The following is a 22,680-nucleotide window of genomic DNA, read 5'->3' as shown; positions in this document are numbered from 1 at the left end:
AGTTTGACTGCAAGCTGTCATCTTCCCTGAATGCTTTTCAACATGATAAACAATCAGAACCAAAACCATTCGAGCTAATTTTAAAGTAGACTACAAAAATTTATTAAAGTTTGTGCTATTATAGATATATTTTTAGTAATTATTGGTTATAATCCGTCTTCTTTCTATTACTTAGACTGAAATTACCATAGTCAAGGATTCGTATCAATTGATACTGCCTGTAGACCAAGTTTCTCACTACTTTCTGACGAATCTGTAAGAGTTTTTCCTTAATCCAGTATTCAAAAATCATTCATCTAAATATTACTATAAAACAAATAAATTCCCCATAAATATGATTCAAGGCACACTAGAAAATGAAAGAATACTTGAGCTCAAAACCCCTGCCCAAAAAGCCCTGAGTTCAATGTAAACCCTAATAAAAGCTTAGCATCGCCTCTGCTGCAACTGTATATACGATTCCGATAAATCTAGAACATATTAACATTATACTTGATTTAAAATACAGATTTAAAACAAAATCTCAAATAAAAGAAGTCAGCAAATGCTGTAACGAACAACTATATTTAAAGATTGCATTAAATATTACATCTTAACAGGTAGATCTTGTGCCTTTTTCAGTCCAAACAAGCTTTCGCAAAATACTTGCTTTCAACATGACCACAAACCCTAACTTTATTCCCCTCGGAAACCTAAGAAACCCCAAAATCTCTTGAAAAAAAAAGCTAAATAAAGTTTGTTCACAGATCGAAATAAGACTTAGCCAAGGGGAAAATTAGCTCGACCTGTGCAGAAATTTAAATAAAAAGCTAGATATTTTCAGTTACAGTAGCACCTAAAAACACATAAAGGCTACAAAGCGCATGAACATATTACTCAGCTTTTGAAAGCGGAGGATGAGCGGTGATTTCCTCTGCACGAGGAAAAGTAATCTCCTCTACAAGAGAAACAGTGATTTCCTCTGGCGGAGGAGAAATCGAAGCCGTCTCGTCTGCATCGCATTGAACTCCATCAGGCGCTTCCTTTTTACTCATGGTGAGCGACAGGCGACGCAGCAGAAATTTACCCGTGGGAGGGATCCAGATGTTGAGAATCCCCTGAGGATCACCGGAGGGTTTCCACACCTGAATAGCCATGCAATTTATAGGGTTTGGATCAGGGTTAGGGTTATCAGGGTTCTTAAGAATGTCAGGGATGAGAACCCTAGCGGTTCCCGCAAGCTTATCTCGCAAATGGCCGCTGGCGTAAATGTCTACTGTAATGGCCGCCAGGGGATTCGAGAGAAGCTGGTCGTCTGCTTGAAGAAGAAGCTTCTGATTCCAACTAGGGTTGATTCCGCCATTCTCGTCCACAGGCGTGGTGACCTTGTGCTTGGGGTCGATGTATGCTACTGCATAACATCTCATTTTGCTGAATCTTTTCACATCTTCGATGTCCTGAGCAGAGATTAAACGCAGCTCTATCTCTCGCTTTTCCGGAGCCTTGGGCTTTTCTCTCCTGCCGTGTTTCATGGCGGCACCACTTCACAGACTGAAAATACAGAGGTTTTTGATATGGGTAAAATCCTATAGAGGCAAAGGTTGCGTCCGAATAAAAGGGAAAATGGATGGTCTTAATGCTGTGAGTGCCGTATATTCTGTGGGATGTGGGGAAGTGTGTATCGTCTGGTGATAAGAATCCAATGTAGCTGGATATCTTCTCTGAGAGCGGCAAGTGTTCGAATCTACTGGTGTAAACGGTAAAAAGAATCTGCTATACCAGGATATCTTCTTTTCTAGTCCTGTAGGCAGCCCATGTATAGTTTCTTGCATCATTTCCAGGCTTAGTTCTATGTCATATTTCTATTCACATTTGGAAGAGTCTTTTTAATATTTTTTTAACGTAAGGTGGTATGATTTCAGTATCAATCGTTATTGTATTTGTTATAGGCTACCTATTGCATTCACTTTAACACATTAGTGCATTAGTTTATAATCTATCAACCAATCACAATTAACTATTTTTTATTTTTTATATAATAATTTCATTTTGTCTTTCAGACTCCGTGTTCCTCCATATTAGTTACTACGTTTTATTACTATTCATATTTCTACATTCTTGATAAAATTATTTATAAATTTATTATATAATTACTTCTGTCTATTTATAAGACTCTCTCTCTCTCTATATATATTTAAAATATGAAATCAAATATAAAATTAACTTATATTATATTATATTATATTGTAATATATTTTATATAATACTAAAATTATACAATATATAGTTTTAAAAAAAAGTGTACATCTATTTTCTAATATTTCTATTACAATGTATTTTACGACAAGTAGACAAGTACGTGCCACTATGTGGCACTTGTTAGTATTAGTACTAGTTTTTGAATTACAATACATTGCAATTGACCAATTAACTTTTTATATATTTCATCTTTTCCAATAAATATTTTATTTTCTAAAATATATATGCTAAATTTTTATAATTTGTATAAATTATTTTTCTCTAATCAATTGAATCTTACATGCTTATTTATGGATTTGTGAAATATGATATTTTATAAAATATATTTTAACCCTCTTATTAAAATTATTAGCAAACAATTCGAAGTGATATAAAATATTAAAAATATATTAAAATGTGTAAATCTTATTTGAGCTTAATGTGTTACAATTACGTCATCCACAAGTACATCATTGTAAAAAATGATTCAATTATAAAAATATGTTTGATGTTTGAAAAAATATAAAAAATCATTGCACAAAGAACAAGACTACTTTCTCACCTAAAAAAACACATTGAATATAACTTTTAAAATAATTATATCAACTAAAAATTTATATTTAAATTTGGTTTTAGTTTTCTATTAAGATTATACACACACACACACACACACACACACACACACACACACACATATACATATACATATACATATACATATATATGTGTCACAACCCGTCTTCCCTCAAACCGAATAAATCGGTGAACTTATTGCCACATGGATTTTATTCTTAAGAAGATTCTTATCATTAATAAATTAAATTATCTTTAGTGTTTGAAGGGGATTATCAAAAGAAAAGGTAGTTTATTAGAAGCCTACTAATACGCACAACCAATCCTCCTCTCGAGAATTTTTTGGAATCAGTTAACAGATTGGTTAGGTATGCAAACATTTCAGTTATAACAGCGAACTATCCAAAGAACTGATTTGGTTTTTTAGTGAAAGGATTTAAGTACGCAAATATTCCCTCGTGGTTTTCATGAAAAAGAAAACTAAGAAGATTAGAATTGGTTAACCCACAGGACATAAAAGAGTTGTGGGGATGTGATGCGAATGCTCCTTTGCAGCTGAGAGAGTTGGTTATTCAGTCGACCTGTCCAAGCATCATCAGTTTGCGAGGATTTCCAGCATCAATATCATGTCTCAAGAATTTGAAAGAGATTTCATTAGGTCAGAAATACGTCGATTGGAATAGACTGAGCTCCCTCCCAGAAGAGCTTTGTGATCTCCAATCATTGGAGCACCTAGAGATAAAATGGTGTAGAAATTTGTCATCCTTGCCCTCTAATTTTGGCATGTTGATAAATCTGCGACACCTAAATTTGAATGACTGCATCAATTTGAAGTTTTTACCAGATTCTTTTAAGAATCTGACACTACTGGATCCCCTCCGTTTAAAGAACTGTAGAGAGCTCACCATCAAGTTGGAGTTACACATTTTGGAACACATGACAAAGCTAAGGTATCTGGATCTTGAGGAATGCAAGAGATTGGAAGAGTTACACCTTCCAGAATTGGCTTCCTTACTAAACCTCTATTTACAAGAGACCAGCTTGGAGGAGTGGCCAACCAACGTCTTTCGACTAATCAAGTTTTTCTTCTTTATTCCAATCCACTTATGAATAAGCATAAATGTAGTATGAAACTGTAAGCCATAATGATTGAAATAATTTGATTTAGGTTGAACTAGTGTTGTGTTTTCCTTTCATAGTGGGGAAACCCATTCATCTTCTCTCGAAAGCTCTTTTCCTTCATGAAAGATTAGCAAGAATACATGTTAAGAGACTCATCCTAGGTTGGCACCAAGTGATAGTGGTAATCAAATGCTCATGCAAGTATTGCATCTTGCTGCATACAACATATTGGTGGAGAAGCAACCATTTAGTTTTTCTTGTGTGTATAAACTATTGTTAAATTTATAGGGGCGAAGCCTTATCATGCATCTTGAGAATTACCTTTACTTATTGTGTTATTGCAGTTAGCACATTTTGTATAGAATGTGGTTGGGGACACAACCAAAGGAATTTTCTTCTTGTTGTTTTCCTAGGGAGGGTTCAATGAAATTGAATAGCATAATGCTAAATCAAACCATAATTCTTTCCTTAAAACCTAATTATGAGTTTGGATGGTTCAGTCGGCCTGATAGAGTAACATTAATGTTGAAGCTGTAAAGGTCATTGAATTTTCTTTTTCTTTTTAAATAATATTGTGATATTTCTTGGATGAATACACTAGGACTAATGGAATTATTTTGAAATCTCATCATTTGGTGTTATTAATTCCACTTAGCCTAAACATGAATGGTTGGATTATGATCTATGAGACTGTGCATGAGTAGGATATTTTCTTTAACTTAGTTCATTTGGAATGGAGAAATTGACAACCTTCTTGCTACCTTATAGAGTGGTGTTTGATGAGTTGACTTATTCCTAACGTATCTTTTATATGGAATCAAGAGACATCCTGATGTAACCTTTTGAGATCTTAGGTAAAATAGTGACATTCTATGGGTGATGAATGTTGTATTTTAGAAGTGTCCTCTTGCAATTTTAGTGATGAAGAAGTTTGAGCTTCTACAATTGATGATTATGAGATGTGTCCTCATTTCTCATTAAGATTCCTTATTTGAGGAATTATGCGTAGAACATGGAAATTAAAGTGAAGTATAATTTTGTTTAACTTGTGCTCTTGTAAGTTTTAAATTAAGAGATGCTATTGTTGCACCCATAGTGGTGTTTTTCTTCTTGGATAAGATAACTAGAAATATGCATACCTTCTAAAGCTTATTGATAGTGTGATCATCATTTAGGTCTATTATGACATGATTTCATTGATTTGAATATGAGTCACTAAGAGTGATTGTATTACCTTACTATTATGAGATGAAGTTTGTACTTTTGGAAAGAGTTTTCCTTAATGTGTGATATGACTTCCTAATGGACATGTGAGAAGAATGCTATTGAGCTAAATTACATTCTTATGTAATTGATTAAAACATATTATCTTGCATTAGGCTATAAGAGAGTGTGTTACTTGTATTTGCAAAAGTGTTGTACTTGTCTAATTGAATTGTAGAAATTATGTTGCACAATTCCATTATCTCCTCTTAGTTTTACTTGTTTAGACTACCTCGTTGTCGGGCTAGGTATCTTTCATGTCAGGAAAGATTTCGAGGAAGTTTAACAACTTTGTGGTAGGGTGGTAAAGCACTCCTACAATATTCTCGCACTTGTGTTCTTAGATAGGTTCTAGAGCTCTTTTCAACTTGGTCGCCATGGTTATACCACCTAGTATCTGGTATCTGGTATTAGTAATCTGGTAACGAATTTACAGTTTCTTTTAAATTTGAGCATATATGTAAAGTTAATGATAGTTAATCGACTAATCTTGACTAGTCAATATTCAAAAGACTTTGACTCTCATTGATTTTTTTGCATATTACGGAGATTGCTGATGTGGCATTTGTTTTGCAGGGGCAGTCGTTACAATATGTGTGTATGTATTTTACTAACAATAATATTCATTTCACATATCTCGTCTCTAAAGATGAAATCAAAATATAACATTAATTTATATTATATTATATTGTAATATATTTTATAATACTAAAATTATACAATATATAATTAAAAAAATAATAGTGTACATCTATTTTCTAATATTTCATTTACTATATCAATTAATTATTATAATATTGAATAAATATTTCTATTACAATGTATTTTATAACAAGTACATGCTACTATGTGGCACTTGTTAGTATTAGTACTAATTTTTAAATTACAATACATTGCAATTGACCAATTAATTTTTTTAATATATTTCATCTTTTCCTATAAATATTTTATTTTCTAAAATATATATGCTAAATTTTTATAATTTGTATAAATTATTTTTCTCTAATCAATTGAATCTTATATGCTTATTTATGGATTTGTGAAATATGATATTTTATAAAATATATTTTAACCCTCTTATTAAAATTATTAGCAAACAATTTGAAGTGATATAAAATATTAAAAATATATTAAAATGTATAAATCTTATTTGAACTTAATGTGTTACAATTACGTCATCTACAAGTACATCATTGTAAAAAATGTTTCAATTATAAAAACATGTTTGATGTTTGAAAAAATATAGAAAATCATTGCACAAAGAACAAGACTACTTTCTCACCTAAAAGAATACATTGAATATAACTTTTAAAATAATTATATCAACTAAAAATTTATATTTATATATAAATATATAATAAAATTATAACTAAATTTATATTCAATGTTAAAACTAATAGGGGGAACCTCTTCAATGGCCTACATGAACCTCTAAAAATAATGATGGGGATGAGGGTGGTGGACTATATTAGTGATCGTGGGAAATGGAAGGAACTATCCACTTTGGATATACCAAATAGTGAGGACTCCCTGATCAAAGAGTTGGAGGATCTAATTTGCCACTATGCTCTTCCTATGCATGATCAAAAGGATGAGGTGCTGTGGGATAGGTGGACGAATGGTCAGTTCTTGATCAAGTTTGCCTACCATCTCATCTTTGAAAATGATTAGACCGCGATAAGCTAGAGAAATATATGGATTAGTCAGTTACTGCCAAAAGTGAACTTCTTTCGATGGACGATGATGCATGGCAAAATCCTCACAACTGATAGCCTTCAAAGGCAAGGCTTACTAATCACCAACAGATGTTATCTATGCAAGATGGTAGAGGAATGCATAACCCACCTCTTTTTGGAATGCCCCTATACTCTTAAGGTCTGGTCCTACATGTGGAATAAATTGCCAATTGATTGGGTCATGAATAGAGGAATGGAGCAATTCGCGAAGAATTGGAGTTGCCCATTCTACCATCCCTACCTCAAAATCCTTTGGGTTCTCCTCCCCTCACATGTTTGCTGGGGCATTTGGAAGGAAAGCAACAACAGGGTCTTTCATGAGGAGGAGAGGGGTGAGGAGATTATGGGAGAGATTTTGGGCAAGCTCATAATTGAGAATGTTATGACAGCTAAAGTTAGATTGCCATACATCCCCAAGTAGAAATGAGGAGGATATTGCTGAGAGATGGAATATTCTTCCCAATTTCCATAATCTTGACAACTCGAAGGTGGTTGCTAGAAGAAACACACGTTGGAACCCCCCCATTGGCCCCACTGTCAAATTTAATTTTGATGGAGCAGCACGTCAAGGGCTTGCGGCAGTGGGTGGTGTGTTGTGGGACAAAAAAGATGATGTGTTGGTTGCCTACTTGGGAAGTTTGGGTCAAGGAACCAACAATGTGGCGGAAGCCACTGCCTTACTATGGGGGCTAAAAATCACAGTGGAAATGAAGGTCAGAAGACTTTCCATTGAGGGGGACTCTAAACTCATCATTGATTTAGTTCAAGGTAGGGTTCAACCTGTTTAGACAATGTGGCACATCCTGGGGGACATATGGCATTATCTTACGAAACTAGATCATTATGATTTACAACACACTTACAGGGAAGGCAATGTGGTGGCAGATGCCTTGGTTGGCTATGGTTTTGATTTTGTGAACATTAAAAGTTGGAGGGATACGAAATTGCTACCCAAGAATGTGCATTCCCTTGTTTGCAGGGAAAAAACCCTACTAAATCAAGTTAGATGACTCTCCAACTTTGAAAAATGGACATTTTTGGCTGGATTGCTATTATTATGATAGCTAAGGTTACCATAATGCTGACAAGATGGCTCACAAAGGGAAATAATACTGATTGCATCATGAAAAGACACGAAAAAGGTGAATCAATAAATAATACAAGCTTTAAAATTAATGTCATTATTGTGTGGTGTTATGGCATGATTAAGGGAAAAGTTCTCATTAATACTAGGGTCAGATCATTATGGTATTATGTATGGAATCCTCACATTCCTTGTACTTATACCACTAAGTGGCCTCTACATTGTATTCACAGGCTCATGAAGAACAAAAAATGAAAGCTTTTATCTACTAATTGTTCTATTTTTAGGCCTACCTTAGTGATTTTATGGGTGCAAATGAGAATTACTGAGATTGTGGAAGGAAATTTGGTTGAGGAGAAAGCTACCATGGGTGGGACCTAAATAGATTGGAGCCCACAAAATTGGAGGACTTCTCAAAGAGGCAGGCCACTTGGATTATGCTTAAGGAAGGAGGGTTTGTCCCCTACATGCAGGCCATCATGGGGTACGATGAAAATTGTTCACAATAGTTTGTCGCTACCTAGAAGGATAGGTGAGTGACCATTAATGGCATTTCTTTTTAGGTGAATGAAGAATCTATTGCTATGGTGACATGTTTAGAGATGAAGGGAAGGAAATGACAAAAAATCATGAAGGTGGCGAATGAGGTGAACCTATCTAGTTTCTTAAGAGAGAATGAGGTGCCTAACCAGTACTAGGGAGGATTTAGGAGAGATAAACTTTTTGAGCCCTAGGATGATGTTTGTTTGATGATAATGAAGTATTTGATGCTGGAGGGTAGGCACAGTGTGTATTACTTTTATCAGTTCCCTTTGCTTAACCATTTTCACAATAGGAAATTTGTTAGTATTCCTTTCTTCCTGTTGCATGCCCTTGAGGATATTGTTATTGATGTTAGAGAAAAGAAGAAAAAAGGGACCAATTTCACCATTCTCCACCAAGGGCTAATGTTCCACCTCTTCCAATTTCACTTGGCCCTCTACCCTCCTTGTGTGATTGTCATTGATAACATCCTCCCCTCTAGGGCCCCCTTATGTTTGGAATTTACCAGTGGTAGCCAAGGCCCCACCCCTCAACCCTCTTCTAGCCAAACCCCTACTAAGGGAAGGAAAAATGAAATTCTAACCCTTGAGTTGGAGCCCAATAAAAGAATTAAAATATACAAGAGGGTGGGGGTTTAAATTGGCATCTTTAATGAGGAAATTAGTGGGAGTAGAAGAAGGTTGGGAAGAATTGCTAAGACTCAGGGTAGATACAAACAAATGGCTAGTCACTCTCAAGAAGAGGAGGAGGATGATACCAACTCTGAGGAGAGTGACAAGAATTCAAGGGATAATATGGATAAGGGGAAAGAGGAGATAGATAAAGAAGTAGAGAAATGGGATGATACCTTTGATGGTACCTGGGACTTCAAGGCAGACAATAGTACTAAGGACCCCTCCCCCGACCCCACACATGTCTCTGCCACCATCACCTTGCCTTCCTCTGTCAACCAGGAGCACCCTAATACCACCAATGCCTTCCTCGACACTATTTCATCCCTGGTTGGTAAAGAGGGCCAGGAGAACTTGAAGGGCCATGCTAACATTTCTGATGTGGAGGTTAAGTAGAACCTCCTAGAGAATTGTAGCAGGACCCTAAAGTTGGAAACCAAGGAGAATGAACCTATTACCCAAAAGGAACACAAGGAGTTGATGGATAGGTGCATGGCAGTGGAAGAGGGATTCAACCTTTTCTCCAAGTTCACTCTCAAAATGACGCATGCAACTGCTACTACTCTTCAGCTATTGGCTAATAACTCGGAGGAGGAGAACCTTGGAAAGGAAGACACATAGCTTCTTTATAGCTTCCTCACTGATGACTGGGCCAAGGTTCTCATGGCTAGGAAGGGAAAGAAGAAAGAGGCTAGTTAATGGCTTTTTGATTTTTGTTTTTTTTTGGTACTCTTTTGGTTTCTCCCCATTTGCTGTCGATGGTTTTGTTTTTTTATGTTGAACTTGTTTATGGGCTATAGGTGGTATGATGCGATGACCACATACACGTAGTTTGTTAACTTGTTAAACTCTGTTGGTTTTAAAAGTAGGAATACTAGTAACTGTATATTGTTTATGATGTTTTTGATATGAATCATTAGGGGGACTGTTTGGTTGTGTGCTGGTTGCTAGCTGGTTTTGTGTTGGTTTCCAGCAAGTTTTTGATGGTTGTTCCACCATTGTTGTAAAGGGCCAACCCCCTAGTTTTTGCCTACTTTTTTATATCAAAAACATTAAAACTAATGTTGATTAGAGGCAAGTACTAGGCCACTAAGTGACACTTGTTAGCAATGACATCTTCGTGTGCAATTGTACATCAAAGAGGTATAAAAAACCTGATAAAGAATGTATGGTTTTATTAGTACTTGCTCATAGGCTATCATTTAAAAAATATTTTTCTATTATTTGATTGGTTGACTCCAAGTAACTCTTATATAGGACAAACTTATGGATTTAACTACTTTATAAGAATTTTTTTCGATTAAATGAATGTGATTTAGTAATGTTTAATATTGCTAAATGTAAATAAGTTAGTTTATATTTTTATACTTTTTAAATTTTTTTTTTTAATAATTATATTTACCATTAAAATAAAAATTAAGATTATCACACTTTATAAATAACAACTAGTAAAAAATAATATAATTATAACTAAAAATACTTCATTGCTACAATTATAATTATAGACAACTATAACTATATAATATTTTAGTTAATTAAAATATTTTATATACTACAATAATTTTATTACAATAAAATTAAAAATAAAGACAAGTTGTGATATTGCTATTATGATTTAACTGTGTGATTTTGAGTCAAACTCATTGACCCATGTTCCATGAGTAGTGATTCAACATGAATCCATCTTTGATGAGAATAAATAGAACACTTAGCACTCATTGGATCTAGGTGATGTTCATAGGGGTAAAGCATTGGGACTTCTTAGGAGGTCACCTATCCTAGTATTACTCTAGCCTGAGCGCGCTTAACCACAGAGTTTCCTCCATGGTTAAACCCAAAGCTTGCAACCCCATTTGAAAAACCTTCACCAAGTGTTGTGCCTTATGAACCATTCATTAGAAAGCCCCTTAAGCTCATCAATTGATAAGTAGGAGATAATTTCCACAACAAGTCAAATTGTGATATTGCTATCAGGATTTAACTGTGTAATTTTGAGTCAAACTCATTGACCCATGTTTCATGAGTAGTGATTCAGCATGAATCCATCTCTCATGAGAATAAATGGAACACTTAACACTTATTGGATCTAGGTGATGCTCACAGGGGTGAAGCATGGGTACTTCCTAGGAGGTCACTCATCCTAGTACTACTCTAGCCTGAGCGCGCTTAACTACAAAGTTTCCTCCATGGTTAAACCCAAATCTTGCAACCCCATTTGTAAAACCTTCACCAAGTGTTGTGCCTTATGAACCATTCATTAGAAAGCCCCTTAAGCTCATCAATTGATAATTAGGAGATAATTTCCACAACAAGTCAAATTGTGATATTGCTATCAGGAGTTAACTATGTGATTTTGAGTCAAACTCATTGACCCATGTTTCATGAGTAGTGATTCAACATGAATCCATCTCTCATGAGAATGAATGAAACATTTAGCACTCATTGGATCTAGATGATGCTCACAAGGGTGTAGCATTGAGACTTCTCGGGAGGTCACCCATCCCGATACTACTCCAGCTTGAGCACACTTAACTATGAAGTTTCCTCCATGGTTAAATCCAAAGCTTGCGACCCCATTTGCAAAACCTTCACCAAGTGTTGTGCCTAATGCATAGAAAGCCCCTTAAGCTCATCAATTGATAAGTAGGAGATAATTTCCACAACAAGTCAAATTGTGATATTGCTATTAGGATTTAACTGTGTGATTTTGAGTCAAACTCATTGACCCATGTTGCATGAGTAGTGATTCAAATAAAGACAAGTACTAAACCACTTGTGAAACTTGTAAAAACTATGATATATTTGTGTAGATGGTACAATTTTACAAGTTATGTTCTTGTAAATGGTATGATTTTCACAAGTTTATAAATATGAATTGTTATTATGTAAATTATGGAGTAAAAATTATGATATTTTTATATAGATGATATTATTTTATAATAATTTATGAATTATTTAAAAATATTATTAAATGTGTGCATATTTTTTTATTTATAATAGTTGGATCACATTTTTGTTTTTAATTTTTAATGTTTAGATCACACTTTTTACAATATAGAATAGATCTAAAGTCTTATAAACAAAAAAATAGAAAATAGAAAAAATAATAAAGAAATTAATTTAAAAGAAAAATGAATTAACCTAAAAAGATGTTTAAAAAAAGAAAAGTACTAAAGACAAGAATAAGAAGAGAAAATATTCAACGCATTTTAAAATACTATAGAAAATAATACAAGTAACTCTATTAGAAAAGGAAAATACAATTTAATTATTAAAAGATGAAAAAATAAAAAGTAAAATAAGAGAAAAAGTAAAATAAGTTTAAAATATTTTCAAATATATATTCTTATTATGGTAAATAAAGTTAAAAGTATAAACACATGAGCAATGGTCAAAACTATTCAACTTTTGAGTACATAAAGTGAGATAAATGGGATAGAAAAAAAAAAAAAGTGTAATATAATCTAACTAAAGAATAAATCATAGGATATGGATCAAATTTTTTTTTAGTTTTTCTACATTAAATATAAATAGGTATCATGTTGTATTACAAATCTAACAATGATCTTGGCCTATCAATAAAGTTTGTAAAATGGGGAGTGCCCCATTACTTTTCATTAAACTTTTATATGGGTGAAAGTCATGTGCAAGACTAGAGGTTTTCTTGACTATGTTCTTTCCTTCTAGTACCTATTTTGAACAAAGGAAAAATGTACATACATAATTAAATTTCAAATTAATAAAATTATTTGACTTAAACCTTATACCAATTTTTTTTTTTTGTATAACTAAAGAATGTCCTCTAAAAATATGACAATCAAGACAACAAGACAATAATCTACATAAGTGCTCTCAAAAAGACTAATAAAACAATGATTAGATGGAAAGCAAAGGATGTATCATTTTTCCATTGAAAGTATGTGAGTAATAGCATTACTACTCAAAATGAATGCAAGTGTCTCATAGCTCATTGAAAAGTGAAATAAAGGAAGCATAAACACATAGAATAATTCCCCCCACCATAATATTAACTAGAGATAAGCATATGATGTGGTTGCTAAAATTATGTGTCAATGTAATGCATAAAGAAGATACAGCATTTGAAATTGCACAAAAAAGCACTTGGAACTAAAAAAAGTGTGCAACAAGGGACACATGCATGAGACAAGAATCAAAGAGATCCATTGTTGTCATGGAGGGACACCTACTAAAAAAAAGGACCTCCATGCATTTTATAATACAACAAGTACAATAGTGTGATATAACATGTGCATAACCCTTTAAAATACATGTAGAAGAGTGCACTTTACCTTAGTGTAGATCTACAAAAGATAAAATTCTTACAAAATATGATCAAAGTGTCCACAAAGAATAAAAAATCTTGAACATACACCAACTCAAATGGAGTCATCCCACCCAAACAAAAGAGTTTTAGATGCCAAATATTGATCCCAACATTCTACATTTTTCTCCTCCTATATCTTATCAAACCCTCTAAGATCCTTACAAATTTTGAGGTGATTTTACCTAGAACAAGATGATTAGCCAACTTGTCTCTAGGTGTTTGAGCTGAGATTCGACCCAAAGCCCAATTTTGGGGTTTTCTTCCAAGGTTTTGATTTGTGGTTAGCTTTGATAAAAACTAAATCCTAAAATGAGTATAAAAGGACATCTATTCCTCTCATTTGGCATCCATCAATTGTATACACATAATATCACATTTAAGTGCAAGTTATTGTCATCGTTCAAGAAATCAAGCATTCAAGTTGTGCAAATTGAGGATTTGTATTCAAGATTGGAAGGAAAGAATCCAATTCAAGATCTTTGAGCCTCTATTTCTTCAAGGTCCATTGAAAGAAAGGTAGTTGTCTCTAATTGATGCAAGTTTTTCTCCCATGATAGCCATGTAGAGGAATTATCATTCAAGCAAGAAGATCCACACACACATTATTCTTTTCTCTCCTTATTCACGTGGTTATCAAGCATATATACATTCAAGGACTAGGATTAGGAATTGTAGATCCATACATTTTTGAAGACATCCTTGATTCTACATCTCATTCCAAATACATGTAAATAATCTCCATGGATTTGAGAGATTACTATAGATATTCATGAGAGTTTCATGCAAGGTGAATTAACAATCTACTTTCCTTTATACGATTTCAATTTTATTTCAAAATTAACTCTTAAATAGGAGTTTGACCAATGTAAATCCCTTTCCATAACCTTTTCCCATTTTTCTATGAGCATGAATAGGTTATAGATTTGCATTTTCATATTGAAGAAGAAGAAATACAGTCACAAATCCTCCTCATAAAATTTCATTAGATTTGGCACTATTGGGAACAAGTCAAATCTTAATTTGTCCCTAGAAAACCAACTTGTTCTTACACTTTTTGGCTGAAAATTACAAAGAAGAGAGAGTTATAGGTTCAAGAAACCTAGATCCAAAGTTACATCATATTTTGATATTCTAGCGATAGCCAAATTCAAATCCAAAGTTCAAATCTCCTCATATTGTTTCAAGGTACACCTGCTCTATCCTTTTTCCTTGCACTTACTTTTATAGATAAGATCTTATGTCATTTCCTTTCCATTTAGTTCTAGCATTGCATTAAATCATATCTTCTTAAGGAATCCAAATGCCTCCTTGACCATAGATCTTGCATTGATACTCATTCATCCTTTTAGTTGTGTTAATCAAATTGATTTAAGGGTGTATTTACATTCTTACTATATGAAAGATTTGGGATGTAGTAGCTCCTATTTTACTCAGCCCCATTTCCTCGTATACAAATACAAATAGTTATATTAATTATACCCAAACAAAACTTTGATAAACATTTATCAATATACTTAAAGAGCTTTGAAAGACCATTTTGACTTTATAGGAATTATAAGAAATATTGAATTTGGTCAAAAGTTATGAGCTGAAGAGCCAAAATGTAGTTTTGGCTTTAACAAACTATAAAATGCATCAATAGTAAAATCTAATAAAAATAATTACAATATTAGATAATGCTTAGAACCAATTATTTTGGCAAGATCTTGTTTGGAAAAACTTCCTTAACAAAATTTATTTGGAATTTTCCCAATAAGACCAAAATTATAGAAAAGAAAAAGAATTCAAGGCCCAAGCCCATGTAATTGTGGTGCTTGCTAGGAAAAAAAGTGTTGGGTTAGAGGACATCATGCACCAACCAACCATTTGAATGTGGTGCCAAAATGTTGTAGAACTTACAAAATAATGAATGAGTTGACCAATAATTAAAATGGTAAATGAAAAAGACTACCATGATTGATACCCTGTACAAGTTTGTAGACCTAAAAACAAACAAATAATATTGTGCCTAAATTTTCCAAAAAGGGTATGGTGACCTACATCAATATTGGACTATATTAAAAAAAAAAATCTAGCTAGAAGGCCACACATTTAGTAATTAAATATTTATATTTTCTACAAAAATAAATTGTACGTTATCATGCATTAGGAGTCAAGAAGTTGTGCAACATGGCATTTTTTAACCTCAAAAATTACTTTTCCAATAATGGACAAGTTTATAGTCACTCAATAGTCTAGCCTTCTAATAAAAATTGTAATTAGCCAACAAATGCTTTATAATAAGTTGTTCATAAGGAGGTTTAAAATTGTGCTTTTCAATGCTGCAAATGGTAGCCAAATGAAGTGAAACAAAAGCAAAATTTAACTTTCTTGAATCTGATCCTAAGAGTAAAGGAGCAACCTAAAATATTTTTATTATAACTAAAAGAGATGCAATCACTAGATCTCACCAAAAACAAGCATATAATTTTGGATGGAAACATGCATGTAAATCCTTTTTTATTCTCAAGATTGTAGTAAAACACGAGAAGAATATACAAGAGAAAATTCAAAACTCAAACAATAAAAATAATTGATGATAGAAACTCTTTAAAATAGAATAGAGCTAATGGATTCAAGGTTGTGATACCATGTTAGAAGCGAATGAATCACTCATGTACTTATAATATTTTAGAGTGGGCACCTAGGATCATGAATCTACATACTAAATAACCTCCAAAAAGATGAGAGAAGCAACAACAAGAGATTAGATAGATGAAAATTTACAATGTGAATAATTGAATATATGATGATTTACAATGCTATACGTACCTTCCTTATATAGTCAAGGTAATGCATAAGATTATACAAGATCATCAGATGAGTCCGAATCCTATAATATGATATAACTAATAAGAACAAATTAAATGTCTAGGAGTAAAATAAAAATTTAAGATCCTATCTAGATAACTAAGGTTTCTCAAATAATTTTTGGGACCTGAGTAAATTTAACATGTAAATATGACCTACTAGGTGAACTAATTCAGTGAATAACCTTTTTCACATCAACAACTTGCAACCACGTACAAGATATGAATATATACAACTAAATCTTCAATAGAATATCCATAAAGTTTACATATTAGAATGTGATTTTTGAAGATGTCTCAAGTCAATAAATCATTATCCAAATAGTTATTTTATGTGATATTTAATGAGTATGATTAGAATAAGATGCTAAAGATATTCAATTAGTATGACTAGACTAGGACTAGGATGCTAAAGTTGGTGCAAGAACTTAACTTAGTATTGCATATAGAATTTAAAATAAATATAGTTTCCTAAAACTTTATCCCATCTTTCACTACTACACCTAACCCTATTTTTTGACATTACATTTTGGTAGAGGGGGCACATTTTGTGATTATGATGTTATTTTTCAAATGCACCATGACATTGTTGTAATTCCTATTGAAAACAATTATTCAATTGTATACTATCATTGATGTTACACAAATTTCACACTCTAACTGAGCACAACTAGTGTTAACCAAGCTCAGTCGGGCACTATGGAAATTTCCAGTATCAACCAAGAAAATTTTAGTATAAACCAAGTTAGGTTGGTCAATGAAGAGAGTTAGTGTAAATTGAGTTGGGTCGGTCAATGAAGGAAGCTAGTATTAACCGAGTTTGGTCGGTTATCAAAGAAAGTTCTGTGTTAACTGAGTGTCTAGTCTAGTATTAGTTGACTAAAATAAGATTACTTGTGTTAATTATTTTCCTAATACAGGCCAACTAAATGGATGTTTGTTGATGTTTTGAAAGGGTTTACAAGCCAACTTTTCCTAGCTTATGATATATAAGAAAGGTCAAGATGTGGGTATAAGTGAGAGTATCAAGTTGAATAAAAGAGATGGATATGTGAGTGAAGACAAGGTAGAGTAGAAAGTGTGAAGGTTAAGTTGCAAGGAAACATCTGATCAGGAAGGATCCAGAGGTTAAGCTAGAATAGTGATCTAAATTTGCAAAGTTAGTTGCTTCATTAATCAGGTCAAACTATTGTTTCTTTCTAACCATTGTAGCAGTAAAGAAATCTCTTAACAGAGTTGGCTTAACAATAATTTTGTAAATCCTCTAACAAGGTAGCATTTCTTGAATGAAGTATCTAAAGACCTCTAACAAGGCCAATCCTAACAAGGTGATTCAAATCCTCTAATAGGGTCACACTTAACCATGTGTTTTGTAACCTTTAATAGGGTTGGTTCTTAACAAGGCTCACTTTAGAAGAGTGAAATATTGTAACTAGTTTCTATTAGAAATATTATGATAAACTAAGTTACTAAGAGGGGAGGGGTGAATCAGTAACCAATAAAACTTAATTCTTGATTAGCAATTAATCCTTTATGTGAATTATGATCTAATTGCATGCGTGAGAAACTAAAAACATTAAAGCATACATTACACTTTTGACATACAATTTGATGACCTAGAAACCTTCCAAATAGAAAGTAAAACTGGGGTGGGGATGATCCCCACAAGCTTTAGTACTTTAGTACAAAGTTGGCCTATTAAGGCTTACAATGATCACTTCTGATGATCTACCCTGTTAGGAGCAATAAGAACTGCTAGGTCCACCTTACAAAGGGATTTACAAACATATAATGAAGTATGCACTCGATAAAGAGATTTACACAAGATTGTTAGGTCTACCTTGTTAGAGGATTTAATTGATCCACATGTTAGGATGAAGCAATGGATGATATCTAATCCGAATCTTTGTTTTTTAAATGAGATTTCTCTAAGTATACAAATCACCTTGCTATAATAAATAAATCTTTGCTACTCCTTACACTGCTGTAGCCTTTGTAATTCACTCTTTTGTTCTTTTCTTCTTATTTCATTACTTCAATTGCATTCCTTTGGATGTGATACAATACATTACATATATACCAATCTAATTACAAAATTACAAAGTCGGCCACAATACAAGTTTACACAAATATTACAAAGTTGGCCAAAGTGTAGAAACTCAGGTTCTAAAGACTGACTCAGTGAGGTTCTGATACTCGACATCCACTATCATTGCTTGGCATCATCATGCACTCGGTAGACATAGAAGCTCAGTCCATATTGATCACTTCCAAGTAATCTTGAACTCAATCTACACTGATGGCTCGACGAATACTGTGAAACTCGACATATAAACTGAATCACTTGATTCACACTACATAACTCAGTCAATGCTATCACTACGAGCTCAGTATAAAATAAATCACTTGGTTAACACTAAGTAGCTTAGTTAACATTAGACTCCCATCACATCAACTACAAACTCGGCAAGCACTGCACAACTTGGTTTACACTGGTAAACTTGGCATGCACTGAGATGCTCAATTTACACTACTGATCATCACCATAGTCATAACTACTCGATGCAAACTAAAATCTATCCAAAGGACTTGGTAGCAACTGTAGAACTTGGTAGCAATTGAAATACTTGGTTAACACTGTTAACTATACAATATGCTCAGTAGGTACTTACAATCTGAATAAGTGTATGTCACTAATAGCAAACATGACTAGAATGTCAAAAATCTCCCCCTTTGGCATTAGTGACAAAACCACTTATAAATCAAAAAAGAATTCAAGAATGTTCAAAAACATTTTTATCCATCACTTTATGTCTCCAACTTGGTAGAGTATACTGTTTTTGAGATTTTTCAAAATTGGTTTTGTAAGAGATGTATTTGTATACATGGTAATGCTCCCCCATACATAATATATAGTGTACTATACATCTTTTCATAATACATCTAAATACATCTTTTCCCTTTTTATACAATATGCCTTTTCTTTACAATCTTTCAATCTTCTTTCAATTTTCTCCCCCTTTCTCCTTACATCTTCTTCAATCTTCTCCCACTTTTTGACATTAATGCTAAAGATTTATGCTATATTTTTATACAGTATCACCAAAATGTGACAAGAAATCTAAATGTACCTTCAAGATAAGTGCCAAAGTCTTGTCCCAATTCTCTTGCAAGACCTTGCATGTGTGTAATGCAATCTACACTTTTGCTGCCGATTCTATCATGTGGTCTACAATGGAGAAGTTGTTGTCATGGATGAGCATTTTTGAATGGGTAATGTGCTTCTACAGTGCCTCCATGTTTGGGAGAATCATGTTCTAAATATCTATCAATGTTGATATGATTCTTGCCTCTTCTCTTAGCAATTCTGCCTACATATTTGTCAAAAATATGATCTTATTGAAGTGGGTAGAGCTTGAACTCGGGTCAAGTTGTAGTTGTTGTGCACTTGCTTTTAGATCCTCATCAATTTTTAACAATTTATCTCTTATTTCTTTAATGAACATCGATGTATCACATAATTTACCAAAAAGTAAAGATACATTGATGCAAGAGGTCTCTAGAGAGCCTAAAATAGTAGATAGTTCTACTTTATTAATGGGAATTTGTTGAGCAATAAGCTCTAAAACTTTATTCTCAAATTTTTTCTCAAATTTCTGAAATAATTTGTCCTGTCCATCCAAATCTTCATTATATTTATGGATTGGCTTTGCTAACTGATACAAAATTGGTTGAGAAGTATCAACCTCTATGCCTAGAACCTCTACTAGTATATTCTTAGAATCCTCTATTATTTTAAATTCCTTGTTTCTTTCCTCTCTAAGCCTTTGCTATTTGGCTTTTGTTTGAAGAAGTTTTCCAAAAACATGCATCTGATCTGGATTTAGATTTGAGATGTCCCATTTAGGAATGATAATCTCCTCATCAAGATCTATATCTTCTTCCTTTTCTTTTCCTTTTCCCAAAAATTTTGTGCTTGGTTGAGGCTTGGTCTCAACTATCCTTGCACTTATTACTTACATACTAGGAATGGAAAAAAATGTAGAAATGGTAGGACTTGTTGCAAAAGTAGATACTACACTTATTAAAATACTCTTGGAAGAAATACCCGATGTAGCCAAAATTGATGTAGAGGGTTGCTACTTGGTAGATGAAGTGCTTGGCACTACTATCAATGAAGTACTAAGTTGGATAGGTGCAAAGATTGATTGAGTGCTTGTGCTTTCAGTATTGGTCACAATCAATCCTGTTGAAGCTTTCTCTAGGCTTAATGTTTTCAATTTTTTTCTTGGAGAATGAGGAAGTGAGGCTATGGCCACTGCAACAATTTTTAATGGGTCAATCTCCTCAGTATCTTGCAAATCTTCCTCGGTAGCTTCTTGCCCCTATTCCTCTTCATCATCTACATTATCAAAATGAGCCACTTCTTCATCATCTTTCTCTTCATCCTTCTCCTCCTAATCATCATCATCATCATCATCATCCTTATCACTTACACTAACTACAAAATCACTCAGTTTTTGAAGAAGATAGACATTCTTCCATGTATTTATTCTTCACAACATGATGAATATCTTTCAACAACACAAGACAAGTGTTGAATCTCAAAGTTAACTTTTCTTCATTTTTTTTCATAGATTATTTTACCTCCTTGTCATCCAAATTTGGCATAAGCTACCTTAGGGTCTACTCATATATATCTTTTGTAGCTTGTATGGCATGCTCCCATCTCAGCTTAATCTTTTCAATCAAAGCACCAGGAATCTGTTGAGCTAGCTAGTCAGGTAAGTACTTCCACTTACCCATCTTGGATATTAATATATCTTCTATTTACTTTTGCTCCTCTGTAGTCTTGGTTTCATATTTTACTACCTTGAAATTTGTAATGCCAGACCCTAATTCTAATTCTTTTATTCTTTCCTCAAAGGTGGTTAGAGACCTCTTGAAGATTATGTCTCCTTCTTTATCTACTTTCTTTCTGGATGATCTCCTAGTGAACACAATAGTAGATGTCTTGGCAGGTTTGGTAATGATTACCTTACCTTTCTTCTTTAGTGGCTCTTCTTCCTTTGACTTTTCTTCATCTTCTACTTCTTCATCCTCTACTTTTCCTTCAATTAATAGAAGAGTAGAGCTGGTTTTTAGTTTAGCAATCCTCTTCTTGCATGCCCTTGTAACTGCCTAAGGGACTTTGATTTCTAGTTCTATCCTAGCCTCATCATAGGTGCCAAAGTAAGTAGCCCTAGGATCAACAGGCTCATTTATCAATGCCTCAATTATGTCCTTGGGTTCATCAATGTTCACCTCATATCTAAGAAGTTTTACCCGTGCTATTCTTGGTCTAACTGCTTGCATGTAAACTTTGTCACTATCAACCATGAAACAAAAATCATCTTTGTAATCCTTAACTAACTTCTTGGGCATCCTGAATCTGTTATTCATCTTTTCTTTAAATGCATCAAAGTAGTTGTCAATAATACTTGCATAATTCTCTTCCATTTCAACAATATACTCATTAATTTGATATAGATCTGGTACATCTTTCCTCCAAACTACTATACCTTTTGATGGGAAGAACTTTTGAACATAGAAAAATAAACAAATCAAGAGTGAATTGAACTTAAATGGATTTTTCTTAGAAGTTCTGATGCTCTCCATGTTTTTGTTGAACTGATTGAGTTGTAACTCGGCAAGGTCAAGAGAAAGGTTATTCTTGACCACCTTGTATGCTAAATCAATTGCTTCACAAGACACACTGTTCAACCTACTCACACTATAGATTTTATGGGTGATGAGATGTATGCCAAACTTCAATTCCATGTCAGTGACACAACTTATCTTCATTCCCCTTCCATCTCACTTAGTAAGGGTTTTCTTCTCTAGTTCAACCTGATCTAGGGTTTTAGTCATTTTTGCCTTTGACAACATGGGAAGACTAGTGATCCTATGGATCATCTTCTTGGTTATCAAAATTGGTTGATCCAACCACAACTGACCATTATGCACATGACTGAGGATAAAAATTATCCATTTTACTTGGAAATCCCATGGCATATGAGGAATGTGAGTTAAACCTTTTCTCTTGAGATGTTGATGCTCAGGTTTCAACACACCATTGATACATAACTCCTTCAAACACTCATCCATCTCTAATATTCTGATATCTTGAATAGCACATTTGAAATGCAAACAAATATCATTGACTAATAGTACCTTTGGAGGAATTTGCGACTGTGCTCCACTCGGATCTAGGGTTTCTATAATGGTAGGAGTCAAC

At 33.5% G+C, this 22,680-nt stretch overlaps 1 protein-coding gene across 1 annotated transcript; it reads right to left on the bottom strand.

Moving 5' to 3' along the window:
- Positions 1–545: 545 nt before the first annotated feature.
- Positions 546–1,893, bottom strand: LOC149577095 (protein SRC2-like). Its single transcript, XM_089822151.1, has one exon. The coding sequence runs from the start codon at positions 1,509–1,511 to the stop codon at positions 873–875; it is 639 nt and encodes a 212-aa protein (XP_089678277.1). The 5' UTR covers positions 1,512–1,893; the 3' UTR covers positions 546–872.
- Between the last annotated feature and the right edge of the window lie 20,787 nt (positions 1,894–22,680).

The sequence above is a fragment of the Cupressus sempervirens genome, chromosome 1 (assembly GCF_028749045.1).
Source record: "Cupressus sempervirens isolate cs-2001-9-10 chromosome 1, ASM2874904v1, whole genome shotgun sequence".
In the NCBI taxonomy this organism is placed as follows: Eukaryota; Viridiplantae; Streptophyta; class Pinopsida; order Cupressales; family Cupressaceae; genus Cupressus; species Cupressus sempervirens.
Note: the sequence above shows the minus strand (reverse complement) of the source record. Positions and strands in the feature narration are given on the sequence as shown.